Raw genomic sequence first — 14760 nt, 5'->3', positions numbered from 1 at the left:
TCTCGATCAAATGTCTCTGCCAAGTAAAATTTCTTGTCATATTAGAATGACCGGGTAGAGCTATAGCAAGATGCAAAATACATGAGAAGTATTGATTAAAGACTACGAACAGTCTCTTTGGGGTGCGGAATAGTCGCTGGGCCAATTATGGAAAAAGTTGAGAATCATGTCGAACAGCCTTTTAGGTGAGAGTGAGTCACGACTTATTTAATCTAATATTTCATTCCGATGCAAAGGTTGGGATCGAAGGACTGTAATGAATCTCAAGAGACAATTATAAGTGCTGTATGTAGGTTACATATCTCAAACTGTTGTGAAGTACAGTTTGGTGAAAATAATGTGAACCATATATAGTCTGTATATATTATGTGTTACTTGAGTAGATAGAGGCTGCCATAGTTAATATTGATTTTATATAGCATGAAATGTGGTACATGGTTAATGGTTTTGAGTATGTCTACTTTTGTCAGCATTTGTTAATCATATTTACTGTACATTATATAAAATGTTTATCTCGTGGACGTGTTCCTTGGAGATATCTTAAAAACCAGAATATGCTTTAATGGATCACATTCGGGTATTTTTCTGAAAAGGTAATATGCCTGTACAATGCTTTATCATAAGCAAATAATATTGTAGCAAACATGCACACAACCCAGAACATGCAAGCATATATGTCACCAAAACAGAACTAGTATTGTTCGATACAAGTGACAAAACGCCTACAGTGGAATTACGACCTTCCTTACCAGTTTCAAACCTCTAGACATACAATCAGCGTCCATAGCCTAATGGTTAGGGTGTCCGCATACAAAGCGGGAGGCCCCGATTCGAATCCCGGTGCAGGCTGGAAGTTTTTTCACTGTTCTGGATTTTCCAACTCACTACAATTTCAATTATATATATATATATATATATACATATATATATATATATATATATATATATATATATATAAATATATATATATATATAAATATATATATATGTATACACCTGTTACTATAGTAATCTAAATAGTGGGTACACAGTATTGGTAGCAAATACTGCCACTGACAAGGTCGTTGAAAACGACTGTTGTGTAACACTAAGACAGTTTAAAAAGTACTTTCTTGGTACTGTTAACTATTCAAGCTTCCAAATTATTCCCAGACGGAGAGGTTGAGACATTGACAGACAAGTCAGGTCAAGGGTCAGCTTGTCACCAGACCTCTTATTAGTAACTCATCATTTTTCCTGAACTATATCATGAAAATGAGAATACAATTATATTTAGTATCCCATACTTTCCAGAGGTCCCCTCCATCTTTTCTCAAACACCCAATTGACCATGAGACTGGGTTTTAGAAACCTCTTCCCACTACTCTCCATTTTGTCTACAGGACCTGCATTGAGTTACATGTTTATAAGATACTCCAATAAGATGTCTCAGAGAGCATTTAAATGATGCATCTGGATGCAGGCTGAAGTTTGAACATGAGTGACCAGTTTTGCTTCATTTTCTAGCATATTTGTGGACCTTTTTAAGTTGAACTCTTAGATTGAAAATGTTGTAACAATACTGAAAACATACTGAACAAATTGAAGTATTAATTATCTTGGATAACATATTTCTTACACTATATATATTCTTCCCTTGCACAGCTGGTGAGCCTGAAGGAGGCATTGGTGTCTGTGGCTGGATCTTGACAGGATTCTCATGGCTCTTGGTTATGTGTACCTTCCCTCTGTCACTCTGTGTATGCATCAAGGTAAGTTGTGATTAACTACACTCCTCTCCCTTACCTCTCCTCCATCTCTACATTTGAACTTTCCTATCTACCTGAACTATCTACCTACCTATCTACCTCCTATCTACCTAAACTGCATGACCAGGACATTTCAGCACTGCACCCTCATTTCTGGGGCACCCCCTCCTCCCCCCCCCTCCCAACTTACTCTTCCTTTCTGAAACTACCATTCAGTTATTAAAATAACTACCTAGCTAACTCAATAATGGAAAACTTACTGGAAAATTTTAGACAGTGGAAAAGAGGGTAGAAATGTCTTAGCTCTCTTCTTGGTATAACTATTTTAAGAATTTAACTGCACATGATATTCTTGCAGGCTTTTAATCTGAAGTTTTCTTTCACGCTGTTACTGTACATCTTGGGGATCCTTTTCTTATCTTTTTCAAAAACATCTGCAGCATGATTTCTGTCGACCATCTACTTCACTCATTTCATTAGTGATACCATGTTTATCTTGACCAAAAATTTCACCGTATCCCAATACCGTTGTGCAGGTGTTGGTTTAGCTATACTCCCTGTTATGGTGTTAATGAGTTGGTCCTGTTGCTCCGTTTAATAGGAGACGTGGCTGTTAAGCTGCCCGCTTCTTAGGAGGCAATCTTTTAGGGACTCGTAGCTCATTCTGCCACAGCATCAGATGTGTCGTGACTCTGTACTCAAACCTGTTTTCTAACATAGTTACCTGTATTCGCTATTGCCCTCATAGATCGGTACTAAGGCCATTCTTGAAAACCCAAAACCATTTAGCACTTGTCAGGGAATAAATTATCCAGTATCACAAAATGGTCAGACTGCTTGTGGAACATTTAGTCCTTGTCAGGGAATTATTGATGCAGTATTGCATCGCATCGTCGCAAAATGCTATGTAAAATGCTATGCAAAAAAATCAAACTGCTATATATATATATACAGAAGTGCAAAGATGTATATTAGTTTTCACACAGTAACCAAAGTATGTTATGAGAGACTAACCTCAGAGACTTTAAAACTGTGACACAAAATTTGAACACTCAATTTATACCCTGCCGTACCTTAGTACACTTAGAGCCTTGGACTCAAAAATTGGATGTCAAGGGGAATTCTTCTTGTACCATGCCCAAATGCCAATGTATTCTTATTTCCTTGAGGACTTTTTTGGGAGGGCGGGGGGTTTGGCCACCTGTACATAGCTAAATACAGGCTCTGTGCAGTCAATCCCGTAGTTAAAGTAGCTATACTCAAGTGGCACTCAAGTAGTACCCAAGTAGCACCCAAATACTTACCCAAGTAACACTGGGGTGAACTGGTGAACCAAAGGTGATTTTTTTCTTTTCATTTTGACAATATTAAACATGAAGTTTGCCACAATTAAGATCGTGTATCCTCTCTATCAACTTATCGAAACTTAATGAAGTATAACAATTCAACCTCCCTCTAACGATCCTTTTGTGTGACATATTACTACAGTTATTCTGATTAATGAGCTTGTATGTACATATGAACCTCTGGTTCGCAGTTATTGCATGTCAAAGATAAGACTTTACTGTAAACTGTATAAACTTTAGTTATCACTTATGAATTTGAGATTTACAATAATTTGCATAATTTGTGATTCATCACATTGATATAATCTATCAGTGTTAGTTAAATCCACACGCGAGACAAACGGGTCAATGACACAAGATCAATGATCGTCAAAGCCTACATGTTAACTATAGTTTTGTCACGGAAACAATTTTTATGCGCATTCCCTGGCACACCTCTTGAATATTCCCGGTCTCAGAAATGTCTCGTTGTGAATTAAAAATCGTAAGATTCTGAGGTTTCAAATTTCAGGAGTGAATAACCCAAACCTGTCAGATAAAATGAGACAATTTCTTTGCAGGAGAATTGGAATTGGCATTATTTTTTTTTCCCTTTTGCTTTTAAACTTACTCAATGTTTTAAGGTATATATTTATCTGCATATATTTAGTGATTTGAGGAAACAGCATGCTGACAGGTGTAATGGGTATTGTGTGGATAAGAGGTGTTAGAAACAACTTCAGACAAGCGTACAGGCTGTCAATGGCTTGGACTATTAGGCTGTATCTAGATTCTTGCCATTAATTTCTTAAAATTCATTGAGCACTTGAAATTTTATGCAAGTTGGAAAATCTTGACTTCCTTTTAGACTCGCAGCAAATCATGACAAGTCCTTTTTTTAATCAACCTTGAAGACTCTTTGTATTCCATGCATTTAGAAGAGCACATTGGGTTGGTTTGATAATAGCTGACGACAGGTTTTGAGTGATTAATGCTGTTTTTCTTTGGGGGGGGGGGGGGGGAGAGCATTGCATTGGCCTCACTCTTCACTCATGTGTTTCCTACATTGACTCCTATCTAGCTAGCTATCGACAATTGTGAGCTTTAAAAATTAAAGAAAAGGCGTTTGAGAAGAATTCAAAGCTAATTAACTGGAACATAACTACAATAACTTATTGAATCCTGCACCTGCCCCTCCCCCACTCCCTCCCATCCCACATTCATAACAGAGGTTTGTGACATAGGTTGGCCTAATTTAGATATAAGGATTGGGGCTGAAAGAAAATGTGATGAAAATATCCTACAATTTTTTGAGCTTTCAATGCCATCCGATCAGGATTGATCTTTATGGATATAATGATAAAAATAATAAATGAGAATAGTAGGCATCTAATCAGTAGACAAAAGTCACTGCTCAAGGGGCTTTACAAGTGAAAAGATGGGTCTCATGCGCGTAGCCAGGAATTTGCCAAGGGAGGGGTGAAACTGTAAAGTCGGCATTGCAAACTATCTAAGCATAGCGCCACCATGGTTGGCGCGAAGCGTACAAGAAAATTTTGGCTGAGAATGCCTCCCAGATCGCTGGAAATGGCACTTCCCAGGCCTTGTAAGTTGCATCTTAGCATTTTCTCTTTTGAAAATACTAGCGATATCATAAAAACATTAAAAAAAATTTTAAAAATATGCTCAAGGGGGGGCGGCTGCCCCCTTCGCCCCCCCTTTGGCTACGCGCCTGCTGGGTCTTAAGTAGACTTTTGAATGTAGAAAGTTTAGAGCATATCATTGTATCTGAAGTCCAAAGGACAAGCTTTCATTTTTTCTGGGCATCCATTCTGAAGGGGTGGTAGTCTGGTGGGCGTGGCTCAGTTCTCATAGAAATATCCACGGTTGTTGGACTAAACAGTTTGCAAACACTTGTCGTGCATATCACTATACTCTACAAATATTGCGTGATTCCAGTGAGAATTGGATTATGGCTCTAAGAGACAATCAGCTATAGGTTTAATTTTATTTTGATGCAAAACCCATTCACAGACAGATTTTAATTCTTTTCCTAAATCCCTGCTGTTTTGTTGCCTTAAATAGCAAAAATTTCCTTCCAATTTATCAACCGTGTCTCAGTCGTGCTGGTTTTTGCGTGATGCTAGATAGGAGGAGAAATAAAACACAACATGGATACATTCAAGTTCATTGTATCCCAATGATTTCATCTGTAAGAAAAATTGAAAAGTTTTTCTCCCAAGTTTTCACGTATTGACATTGTTGGGGAAATCTATCTTATTAATACTAAACTGATATATGTTTGGAATTTTGTTCGCCATTCAGATCCGTGTAATTATCCTGAGAACGCTAAAACAGAATCTTGTTTTAAAAAAATGCATAGTCCATCAAAAATCATCTGTGGACAGGGTGTCTGAATGACTGTATGGTGTGGTCAACTGACCATAAAATCTCGCCTGAAGTTTTTAATTAGTTTTTCAATATTGTAGGATGACTTATAGTTATTAAATGAAATAGAGAATAATTAAATGAGAAAACCAACCAATAATTGTTTACAGTACCGTATTTACATGTGATAAAGATGCCTGTGAATATATTGGAAATGTGTTGACCTGTAAAGATCAATATTTCTTTTAAAGGGATAGCAAAATCATTTTAGATTTTCAAAGATTTTCCAGAAATATACAATACAGATCAGTCAAGGAGAAAGCAGCATAATATCCAACTCTCCGGATGATAGAGCTAGCACAGTTACTAAGATATTCAATTTTGAACTTTTGAACACATTTAATTAATTGCAAATAAACTTAAAAACTTAATAAGGTTAAGAACTCAATTGTCAAACTAGTGGTAGTAAAGTAGTTACAGCATTAACTGTTTAATTCCAATGGTCTAAAATCCCCAAACCTTACCTGGTTTGTGAATTAACGAGTGACATACTCGCCTCATATAACCTATGCATTACCGTATTAACCTCGCTCTAGCATCTGGCAATTGTCTGTATGTGTGTGTGGCCATCTCCCTTCCATAATTGCCAGCCTTTTGTGCAAGTATCGCTCTTTTCATTGCTCTTAATAAAGCTTAAGATTTATACTTTGATTGTGTCTAGTATTAATAATCACTCTTTTTGAAGAGTGATTTCTCCTGAATCCTGAAAGTGAAATCCTGCAAATTTGGTTCCAAATAGGACAGAAATATCCTTTTAATTTTAGAACTACTATAGCATGTAGCCTCTCGTCGGTATAAGAGTGGATTTCACTCACTACAAAGGAGTATTCCTCCATGGACAGTCTCAAAGAGTGAATTTTCCCTCTTTGAAATTTTGAGAGTGTATAAATTTGCCTCTTAGGACAAATGTTAGCATTTGTTTTGGTAACAGGCTTACTGGCAGTGTCAGACATATTTTGAAAATATAAGGCAGCAATCCAACATTTTACATCAGTTCATAGTTGAATGTGTACATAATCGACATCACCAAAGACTTAACAATTTATAAACATTACGACAATATAGCTACTGTACTGTACTGATGGAGATGGATGCATGTATGTTCAAAAATGAAAAAAAGGGGAACCTACCCAAAAAAAAATGAAAAATGAACAAAAAAATAAAAAAATAAAAAGTGAGAGGTAAAACACGAAAAGGAAGAATGAAAATACTTGATCTGCTATTTGATGTCATAAGAATAACAAGTTGAATTGTCAGTGAAATATAACTCATTGTAAATTGAGAACTACTGTACGTCAGTACTGGTTGGATGGTCGGTATTTATGGAAGTCTTTTACATATTTACCATATTTCAAAGTGTCTGTAGTTCTACAAGGTATAGGCCTCTTCTATGCCTCTAGCAAGATGATATCAATTAGGGAAAAGGAAATAGGGTAAAAAAAAAAATCAACTTCATGAGAACATATGAAGCTTCAGGCCTTCTTGAGATGTCACATTTTAATTTTTTTTTTTAAATTGGATTCTGTGCGTATCAGATTTGTTCATGAAATGTGGCATAGGCTGTTTATAGTCACACTGTATGCACTTAAACTTATTGATTTCTCGACAGAAAGTTTTTTACTCTCTGGATTTATAATAATGTGGTCCAAACTGGCAGTTTTAATTGTATAGGTCTGCCATGAAGTAACATTAATGAACATATAGTGTGTACTCACACACACCCACAGAATGCTATAGCTAGTGTATTATAAGCACTGAAAATGTCACAATTATTCTCTTCGCTGTCTCCTCACTACGAAACAAACTTTACCAGATCTAAACCCCTGACCAAGACAAGATTTTTTCTGAGGCTGCCGAGTATTGATAAGTGAATTTGATCTTAACGAGCATATCGACTGGGTAAAGTATCATTAATGATGATAAATTATGGTTGTATATTTACTTAAAATTATTCAGAGTAAACAGGAGAAAATAAAAATTCCCTAATTTTTAACTGCTTACAAAGATAACAACTACAACCAAAAAAAAAAGTGTGCAATTAACTCAATTCTATAAATAACGAGTCCAGCGTAAAACATTTTTTGCATGTTTTATGGTTATATCTCGTTATTCGCAACTCGTTCACTAACTCTGACAATGTTACAATTTTGATGCAGATGGTAAGAATTTATAAAGATTACTTCACAGAAATATCTCTTCATAGAAATTTTAACATTTCACAGGTATAATTTGCTCACTAAATTCCTCGAATCATGGCAAGCCCACCACTTGGCAGAGAAACATTGTACTAGAACCATTGAGCTTACAGTACAGTAAATTCAACGATCTCACTTGCTCCATATATGCTTGTTTGTTTTACAAATGTTGTTGCAACCTTAAAGGGAATTCTGTCTCATAAATCACTCTCTACGGTTGGGGGAGGGGGGGGGTGGGGGGAGAAATATAATTCAGTTGAGTATGGCAGTCCTTTCCAGCCCGATAAGTATCCTTTTTTGTTGAAAGGGAGGGTTTTGGGGACTGTTTTTATTCCTAGTGCGTTTCCGCCCTTAGGTTTTTTGCGGGGGTAGCAGTTCCGCGAACTGCCTAGGTTTCCCGCCAATTTCCCTTCCCCACGCTATAGGCGTGTCGTTGTATTTTCATGTTCATAGCATGTCTACATTGTATTTCTATTCACGATTTCTTCTTCTATATTTCGCTCTCTCATGTTCTTTTTCAGCTTGTGTTGATTTTGTTAGGCCACTTCGTAGCGTTTTTCGTATTTTGCCGTTGCTAGGTTACGCTACGTACCTCTACTCACCGTTATGTACCTCCCGTTCTCTCCCGTTCTCTTGTTAGTTTGCATTTTTCCGTAAGCTTAAGAGTTAGTCTTTCCTTAATTCGAGCGTTTTAGTTTGTCTCGTAACCAGCTGAAGTTTTTTTTTTTTAACTTTTCGATGTTTCGGCCAGGCAGAACCTGGGTCGAACACGATTTGGGCCCTAAGTGTAGAACCTACACCAGACGGGACCCATGCCTGGTCTGCATAAATTTTTCGCCAGCCCAGTGGCACTAGATAGACCAGTGGCTTACGAGTCTAAGAAGCAAGCTTTAGGGCAGGCTGGACTTGATTCCTTAGGCCATCGGCGCCCCAGAAAAAGATATAGGAGAGACAAGAGAGAGAGAGAGAGGAGGAGGGAGAAGTGGTGAGAGAGGTGGAGGAAAGTGGCCAGGAGAGGGCCGAAGGAGAGGTGGAGAGAGAGAGAGAAAGAGTACCCCTAACGGTCCCGGCGACGTCCGGTTGATTACGGCCAGAGGGAAGGGCAGGAGCAAGGCTCCTGCCAAGAAAAGACCTCTTGAGAAGAGGCACGGCTCGGCCGGGCTAGAGGCAACGTCTCAGTCCGGGTCGCAGCAAAGAGTACCCCTAACGGTCCCGGCGACGTCCGGTTGATTACGGCCAGAGGGAAGGGCAGGAGCAAGACTCCCGCCAAGAAAAGACCTCTTGAGAAGAGGCACGGCTCGGCCGGGCTAGAGGCAACGTCTCAGTCCGGGTCGCAGCAAGAGAGACCCACGGAGCGCGGGCTTACAGGCCACGGAGAGCTCGGGTCCGAGAGAGAGAGTACGACCGAGGGGTCGCTGAAACGGAGCCGGTCCCATAGCAGGCTCCGGGAGCCCGGGTCCGGCGAGAGAAAAAAAAAAAAAAAAAAATCCCACCGGGAAGGACAGAATGTCCGGGTCGAGGAGTACCGGCGTGGTGGTACCCGGCGTGGTACGCACACAGAGACGGGCTCCGGGAGCCTGGGTCCGGCGAGGCCCCGGGTCCGGCGAGACCCCGGGTCCGGCGAGACTCGAAGGGAAGGCAGAACCGAGGTTTCACTCCAGATCCAAAACCGCCCCCGGAGCCGGGAACCAGAGCTATACAATCGACTGCTGGGTACTCAGAGATTGGCTCCGGAGGGCCCGGGCCCGACGAGAACGGGGGCGCAGGGGCAGAAGCCCGGTCCGCAGATTTCCAAACGGGATCCAAAACTGGTCCCGAAGTCGGGAGCCTACGAGAGTAACAACATTTACAACTGCGACATTTACAATAACATTTACAACTACAACAACATTTACAACGAGATTAACAACTGCTAGGCCCCCAGAACGGGGTAGCAGGTGCAGAAGCCCGGCCCGCAGACCCCCTAACCGGAGCCGCGGCCGGTCCTGAGGCCGGGAACCGACGAGATTACCAATGCCGGGCCCCCAGAACGGGTTAGCAGGGGCAAGCGCCCAATCCGAAAAGAGAACCAGCCCCGAGCCAGGTTCCCACGGCAAAGGGAGAAATACTTATCCCCAGACACCGAACACAGACATCGGTGCCGAGGAGCGATCGCAACCCACGGGCCAGCCCGGCCGCGACACCACGATCAATCCCAGACCAAAGAATGGAACCTGATTTGTTCCCCGGCAAGGACGACCTGGTTTGCAGAGCGTCGGGCAGCCTGTCCGGCCTAGACGACGAGGTCGACCCCTAGATTTCGGGGTTACAGAGGACGGTTACTCCCGCTTCCCAGAATAGGGGGAGTGTCCCCCCCCCCCCGAACTAGCAGCTTGAGCGGCGACGACAGGTTCGAATCATTTGCGGAAAAACACCGCTACCACTACACATCCCAAATGTGTGTTTATTTATCGAGTACCTGCAGACACTCATGGGTCATATTCTCCTCGCTAATTATACTCCTCTCTAATCATAATTCATCGCCATTTGCCTAGATTAAAATCTTACTTGTGTTTAAAAAAACACTGTCGTTTAAAACACTGGTGAACCCACTTCCAGAACAGGTTAAAATGCGTAAGACAGGGGTTTCAAATCGGTTCTCATGACGTACAGTATTCCGTTTACTTTAAAACCTTGGCAAACTGCTAGGAAGAGAACTTTCTCGAGACTTGGCAAAGTGCCAGGAAACATAACGCTCATAGATCCTTGGCAAACTGCCAGAAAAAAAGGTACAACGTGGCACATTTGTTAAGAGAGGAGGGGGGCCAAGCAGCCACCTGGCGTGACACGTGTAAGCTCAATTTTACTGCAACGAGCTATCGACTACGTGAGCAATCCTATGGAATAAGCCTTTCTTCCTATTTCTTTGGTGAATTACCAAGACAAACGCGTTAGTAAGTTGAAAAAGGGGTAGGATACAACCCCCAGCAAGTTACAAGCGCTAACACGCTCCTAACATACAGCATGCACTTCATGAATAATGTTCGATGTTCCGACATCTTAAGCAGAGTTGCATTTCGTAGCACCTGATGGCCTAGTCTTGACTAGCCTAGGCGCTAGGTGGTTTCAATAGGAAGCTGGAAACCTTTACTGCACTACGAAATGGACACATCTCGACAGGAAGAGATTTGAGAAGTAACGGGTACGTTATCATAACATTCAATACGTGTTTAGTACGTTAAATGTGGTGTTGATAAAACGTTGACATAAGATGTCTATGAGATATTACGTTATATTAATGTTATATTAATGTCTTAACGGAAATTGTTTTGAAATAATAGCCCCTAAAGGGTTTCGGTAACATATTTCTTACACCTCTAATAACGCTATCATAGCAAAAGACTAAACATTTAGTAACGCCTTTGTGTTTGCTGAGTAACTCCCTGGACTCCGTTACACAGCCAGGATTTATGAGGTGGAATTTCTACAAACCCACCCTACACATCCCCTGTTGGGAGTTTGTTCCTGGTGAGTAGGGCTGTAGCTTAGTTAGCTCAGTGGTTAAACCCGCTGCCTTCCAATCAAAAGGTCCCCGGTTCAAGTCACCCCAAGATTAATGTATGTTGTCCAGTTACAGAGCTGTTGACAATTCATAGTCATGGACATTAAAATATGAATGTACGAGACTGACTTTGGTCAGCTTGCGGCTTTGATAAGCCAATGAGGCTTCTTCACAAGTTCCTACTTGCAGGATGATCTAAACTACATACACAAATACATACATATACTGTAGTTGTAAAAGCCACATAGCAGCAGTAGCATTGATTAAGACTCTGATGAAGCAAACTATCCATTCAGTACTCAATTTTTGGAGAGCACTGTGGTCAAGCGGTGTAGGCAGTGTACTGGTGATCTAAGGCTTGCAGGTTTTAGTCCTGGCCAGATCATTCTGTTGTTTCCTTGGGCAAGGCACTTTATCTCCATTGCGTCTTTCCATCCAGGAGGGATTTCTCTCTGTTTAACAGGTTATTGTTGACCAGGGTAATATTGCTAGCGCCTCTGGCTTCGTTATCGATAGATAGGCCGGCGCAGTTCAACCCTCAATATTATTATTAATATTATTTTTCATGGAAATAACCTCCATTAAACCTCCCTACAGGGTACAGCTTAGGTCTACATCATCAAGGCATTACTTTTCTTCAGAGGTTTTCTGATTGCAACTGGTTGATAACTAAAGGGGTCATCAGCAGTACTGTGGTACTGCATTCAGTACTGCGAGGGCTGCTGTACTGCAGGCGCTAACAAGGTCATCATACAGGCCACTGTCCTTGACTTCTTTAGCAGCATATACAGAGAAACCACTTTCCTGCACCACAGTGGCGTCAGCAGGGCAAAGGATCGGCCCCAACACTCTATTTGCAAAGATAACCAGGTTTCATGTACTTCCGCCTCGCTCTCAGGACTCCAGGGCAGAGAGATTGTGCCGTCTGGCATGGGAGACCCTCACCACAGCTGCAGAATCTGGCACGGCCCTATGGGTCTCCCATATAGCCAGAAAGGAGAGTGTGAGGGCCGATGCTCTGCCCAGGGGACAACTCGACCCCGACGAGTAAACCCTTCGCAAGGAATATGCGGTAGGTTTTTCCACATGCTCGGCATACCTCGGATAGACCTGCTTACGACAAAGGGCAACAATGGGCTGCCCATCTTTTGTAACAGGCGGTCCCACCTGCAGCCTTCCACATAGCGCCAGGTCCCTGCCTCGAGACGGACCAGAGGTTTAAATTCTTCCCCCCCCTTTTTGGCATGATCAGCCAGATACTGAGGAAGATTCGTAGCTCCAAGGGTAAACTCATCCTAGTGGCTCCCTCCGGACCCCGGGTCCCAGGCCGCAGGTCCCACACGCAGGCCCCAGACGGGGACGCCTGGTTTTCCAGACGGCTCCACGCTGGACATTAGCCCAGACATTGACCAGCTCACCAAAGGCATGGCTAATCGCCGTCCACGAGTCAGACAGTTAGCCCCCTCTGCGGGGCTCTCAGCAGTGCTGCATGCCCTGGCAGGGCCGCTGTACGAATCAACGGGGAACGCTTCCCTGGCTGCTCTTACAAAGAAAACACTCTTCGTCATTGCGGTAGCGTCAGCGTGAAGGAGTTACCTCCAAGCCCTAACAACCAAACAGAACCACATCAGATTCGAGGGCCATGGGGCGAGGACGGTTCCAGACCCGTCCCCTATTGCCAAGAACCGGGCCTTGACTTTCTTGCCCGGGGACATTTTCTTTCTGGAAATCAAAACCCTTTCATCAGTGGCTGAGGACAAGCGATGGTGCCCAGTCAGGGCACTGAAGTGGTACTTAAACAGGACAGAGAAGTTGAGACAAACAACCTCCCTTTTCATCCTGCCACGACCACCTTAAACAGCAGCCGCCAAGGATACCCTATCCCGATGGCTAGTAGAGATGATCCGCCTGTTCACGATGGGGGGATACCCGGCCAAGAGATCACAACATCAGTGGGGCCTCGGCTTCCACAGCTCTCTCTGCCGGTATCCCGATACAGGACATCCTCAAGGTGGCAGCGTGGAAAACACCAACTACGTTCGTCGCCTGTTACTTACCTGACACTCTACACGCCGAGTCAGCTTTCGGTAGCGCGGTGATGCGAGGTCCGGTTGGTACTTGGTCCCACCCCTCGGGCCTCCCACCATCAGGCAGTGCCACTCGGTGCTAAGGTTGTGAGGAGACAGGTAAGCGAGGAGCGAAGTAAATATTCCAAAACTTACTGGTTTGGATATTTACGAGTGACGAGCTTACCTGTCTCCATTCCCGCCTCCCTCCCCCGAGGGGGTGGGACACAGCCGGATGGGGGAGCAGTCGTTCGACTAGGCTCACGACTCCAAGCACATCACCAGATAGACAGAGCCAACAACTACTAAGAGTCACCGGCCAGGTCTATCGGTGAAGGTAACTTTGCACCCTGTGTTTTTCATAGGCGTACTCACCTAAGTTGTCTTAGGGTTAGCAAGCGTTGGGCCTTTACAGGATGAGGCTCCTTGTTAGGAAAAAGGGGTAGTTTCGCCTGCAGTGCTCAGGAGAGTGTCCCCCCCCCTTACCCGCTGCGGCGGGGAGGATTACACTCTCCCTGCTAGGTAGGCATCAGTGCCTTTTGTCAAGGGCTCACCTTTGAGAAGTTTAGTCGACGGGAGTCCTTGGGGGTGGCCAGAGGATTCTGGCCACCCCTATTTCGGTGACCGTGAGGCCACTTTTAAGGAGTGGTCTCATGAGTAGTGAGGAGTGACCGAGGGGGGGGTTCGGTCATAGAGGGCGCACAGTGTTATTATTTTACCAGGACTTTATAGGCACGGTAGAATGAGGTGCTAAGGTTGTGAGGAGACAGGTAAGCTCGTCACTCGTAAATATCCAAACCCAGTAAGTTTTGGAATGTTTTGTATATATGATTCATTGCTAATCAATGTAATCATTGATAACAGACCTAAAACATCGTAAAGTTGGCCGTCCTGGACTCAACTTCCTGATAGTGAGTGACCTAATTTCAGACCCATACAGTCATATATAACTGAGTCACATACACCGAGCAAATGATGAGTTACACTGCATGACTGCTGTATGTTAACGACCGGCGCCGCCTAATTGTTTTAAATGTCAGATGCAAGGTTATTTACCTAGCGGTTGTTTTAAGTACATTTTCTGAAACTTGGCAGTGTTATTTGTGACCCAACACGCACTGCATGAAACATCGCCAAATAAGCCATGTCGTGAACACAGCGCATCTTGAGGTTCTGTGATTGGCCAGTTTGACATGCACATTCTTAAATCTGGATCAGTCGTAGATTGTGAGGACTTGCAGACAATGCGACCATGCACAAGGCTATAATGTCCTCTGTATAACTGTACCCCTTAAAAATGGAGTGTTCTTTCAAAAGCAAGCACACTGTGCCAGTGGTGTATTAGCTAGACTTTATGGAAGGGGTCGGGGGGACCCAATGCTTCCCTAGGGGACAGACAGAAACTTTTTTCTGAAACAGACATTTTTCTGACAATAT

The 14760-nt window shown here is 42.8% G+C and overlaps 1 protein-coding gene across 6 annotated transcripts in view; it reads left to right on the top strand.

Annotated features, from left to right (window-relative positions):
• LOC139963731 (stomatin-like) overlaps window positions 1-14760 on the top strand; it is a 113427-nt gene that overhangs the window by 60844 nt on the left and 37823 nt on the right. For all 6 annotated transcript variants that reach the window (XM_071964830.1, XM_071964831.1, XM_071964832.1 and 3 more), the window contains one exon: window positions 1645-1751. In XM_071964830.1, the coding sequence (XP_071820931.1) occupies window positions 1645-1751 (107 nt within the window). The remainder of the gene's footprint in view (window positions 1-1644; window positions 1752-14760) is intronic.

Source organism: Apostichopus japonicus, chromosome 22 (assembly GCF_037975245.1).
Source record: "Apostichopus japonicus isolate 1M-3 chromosome 22, ASM3797524v1, whole genome shotgun sequence".
In the NCBI taxonomy this organism is placed as follows: Eukaryota; Metazoa; Echinodermata; class Holothuroidea; order Aspidochirotida; family Stichopodidae; genus Apostichopus; species Apostichopus japonicus.
The sequence above is the reverse complement of the archived record's forward strand: the minus strand, read 5'-3'. Positions and strand labels throughout refer to the sequence as shown.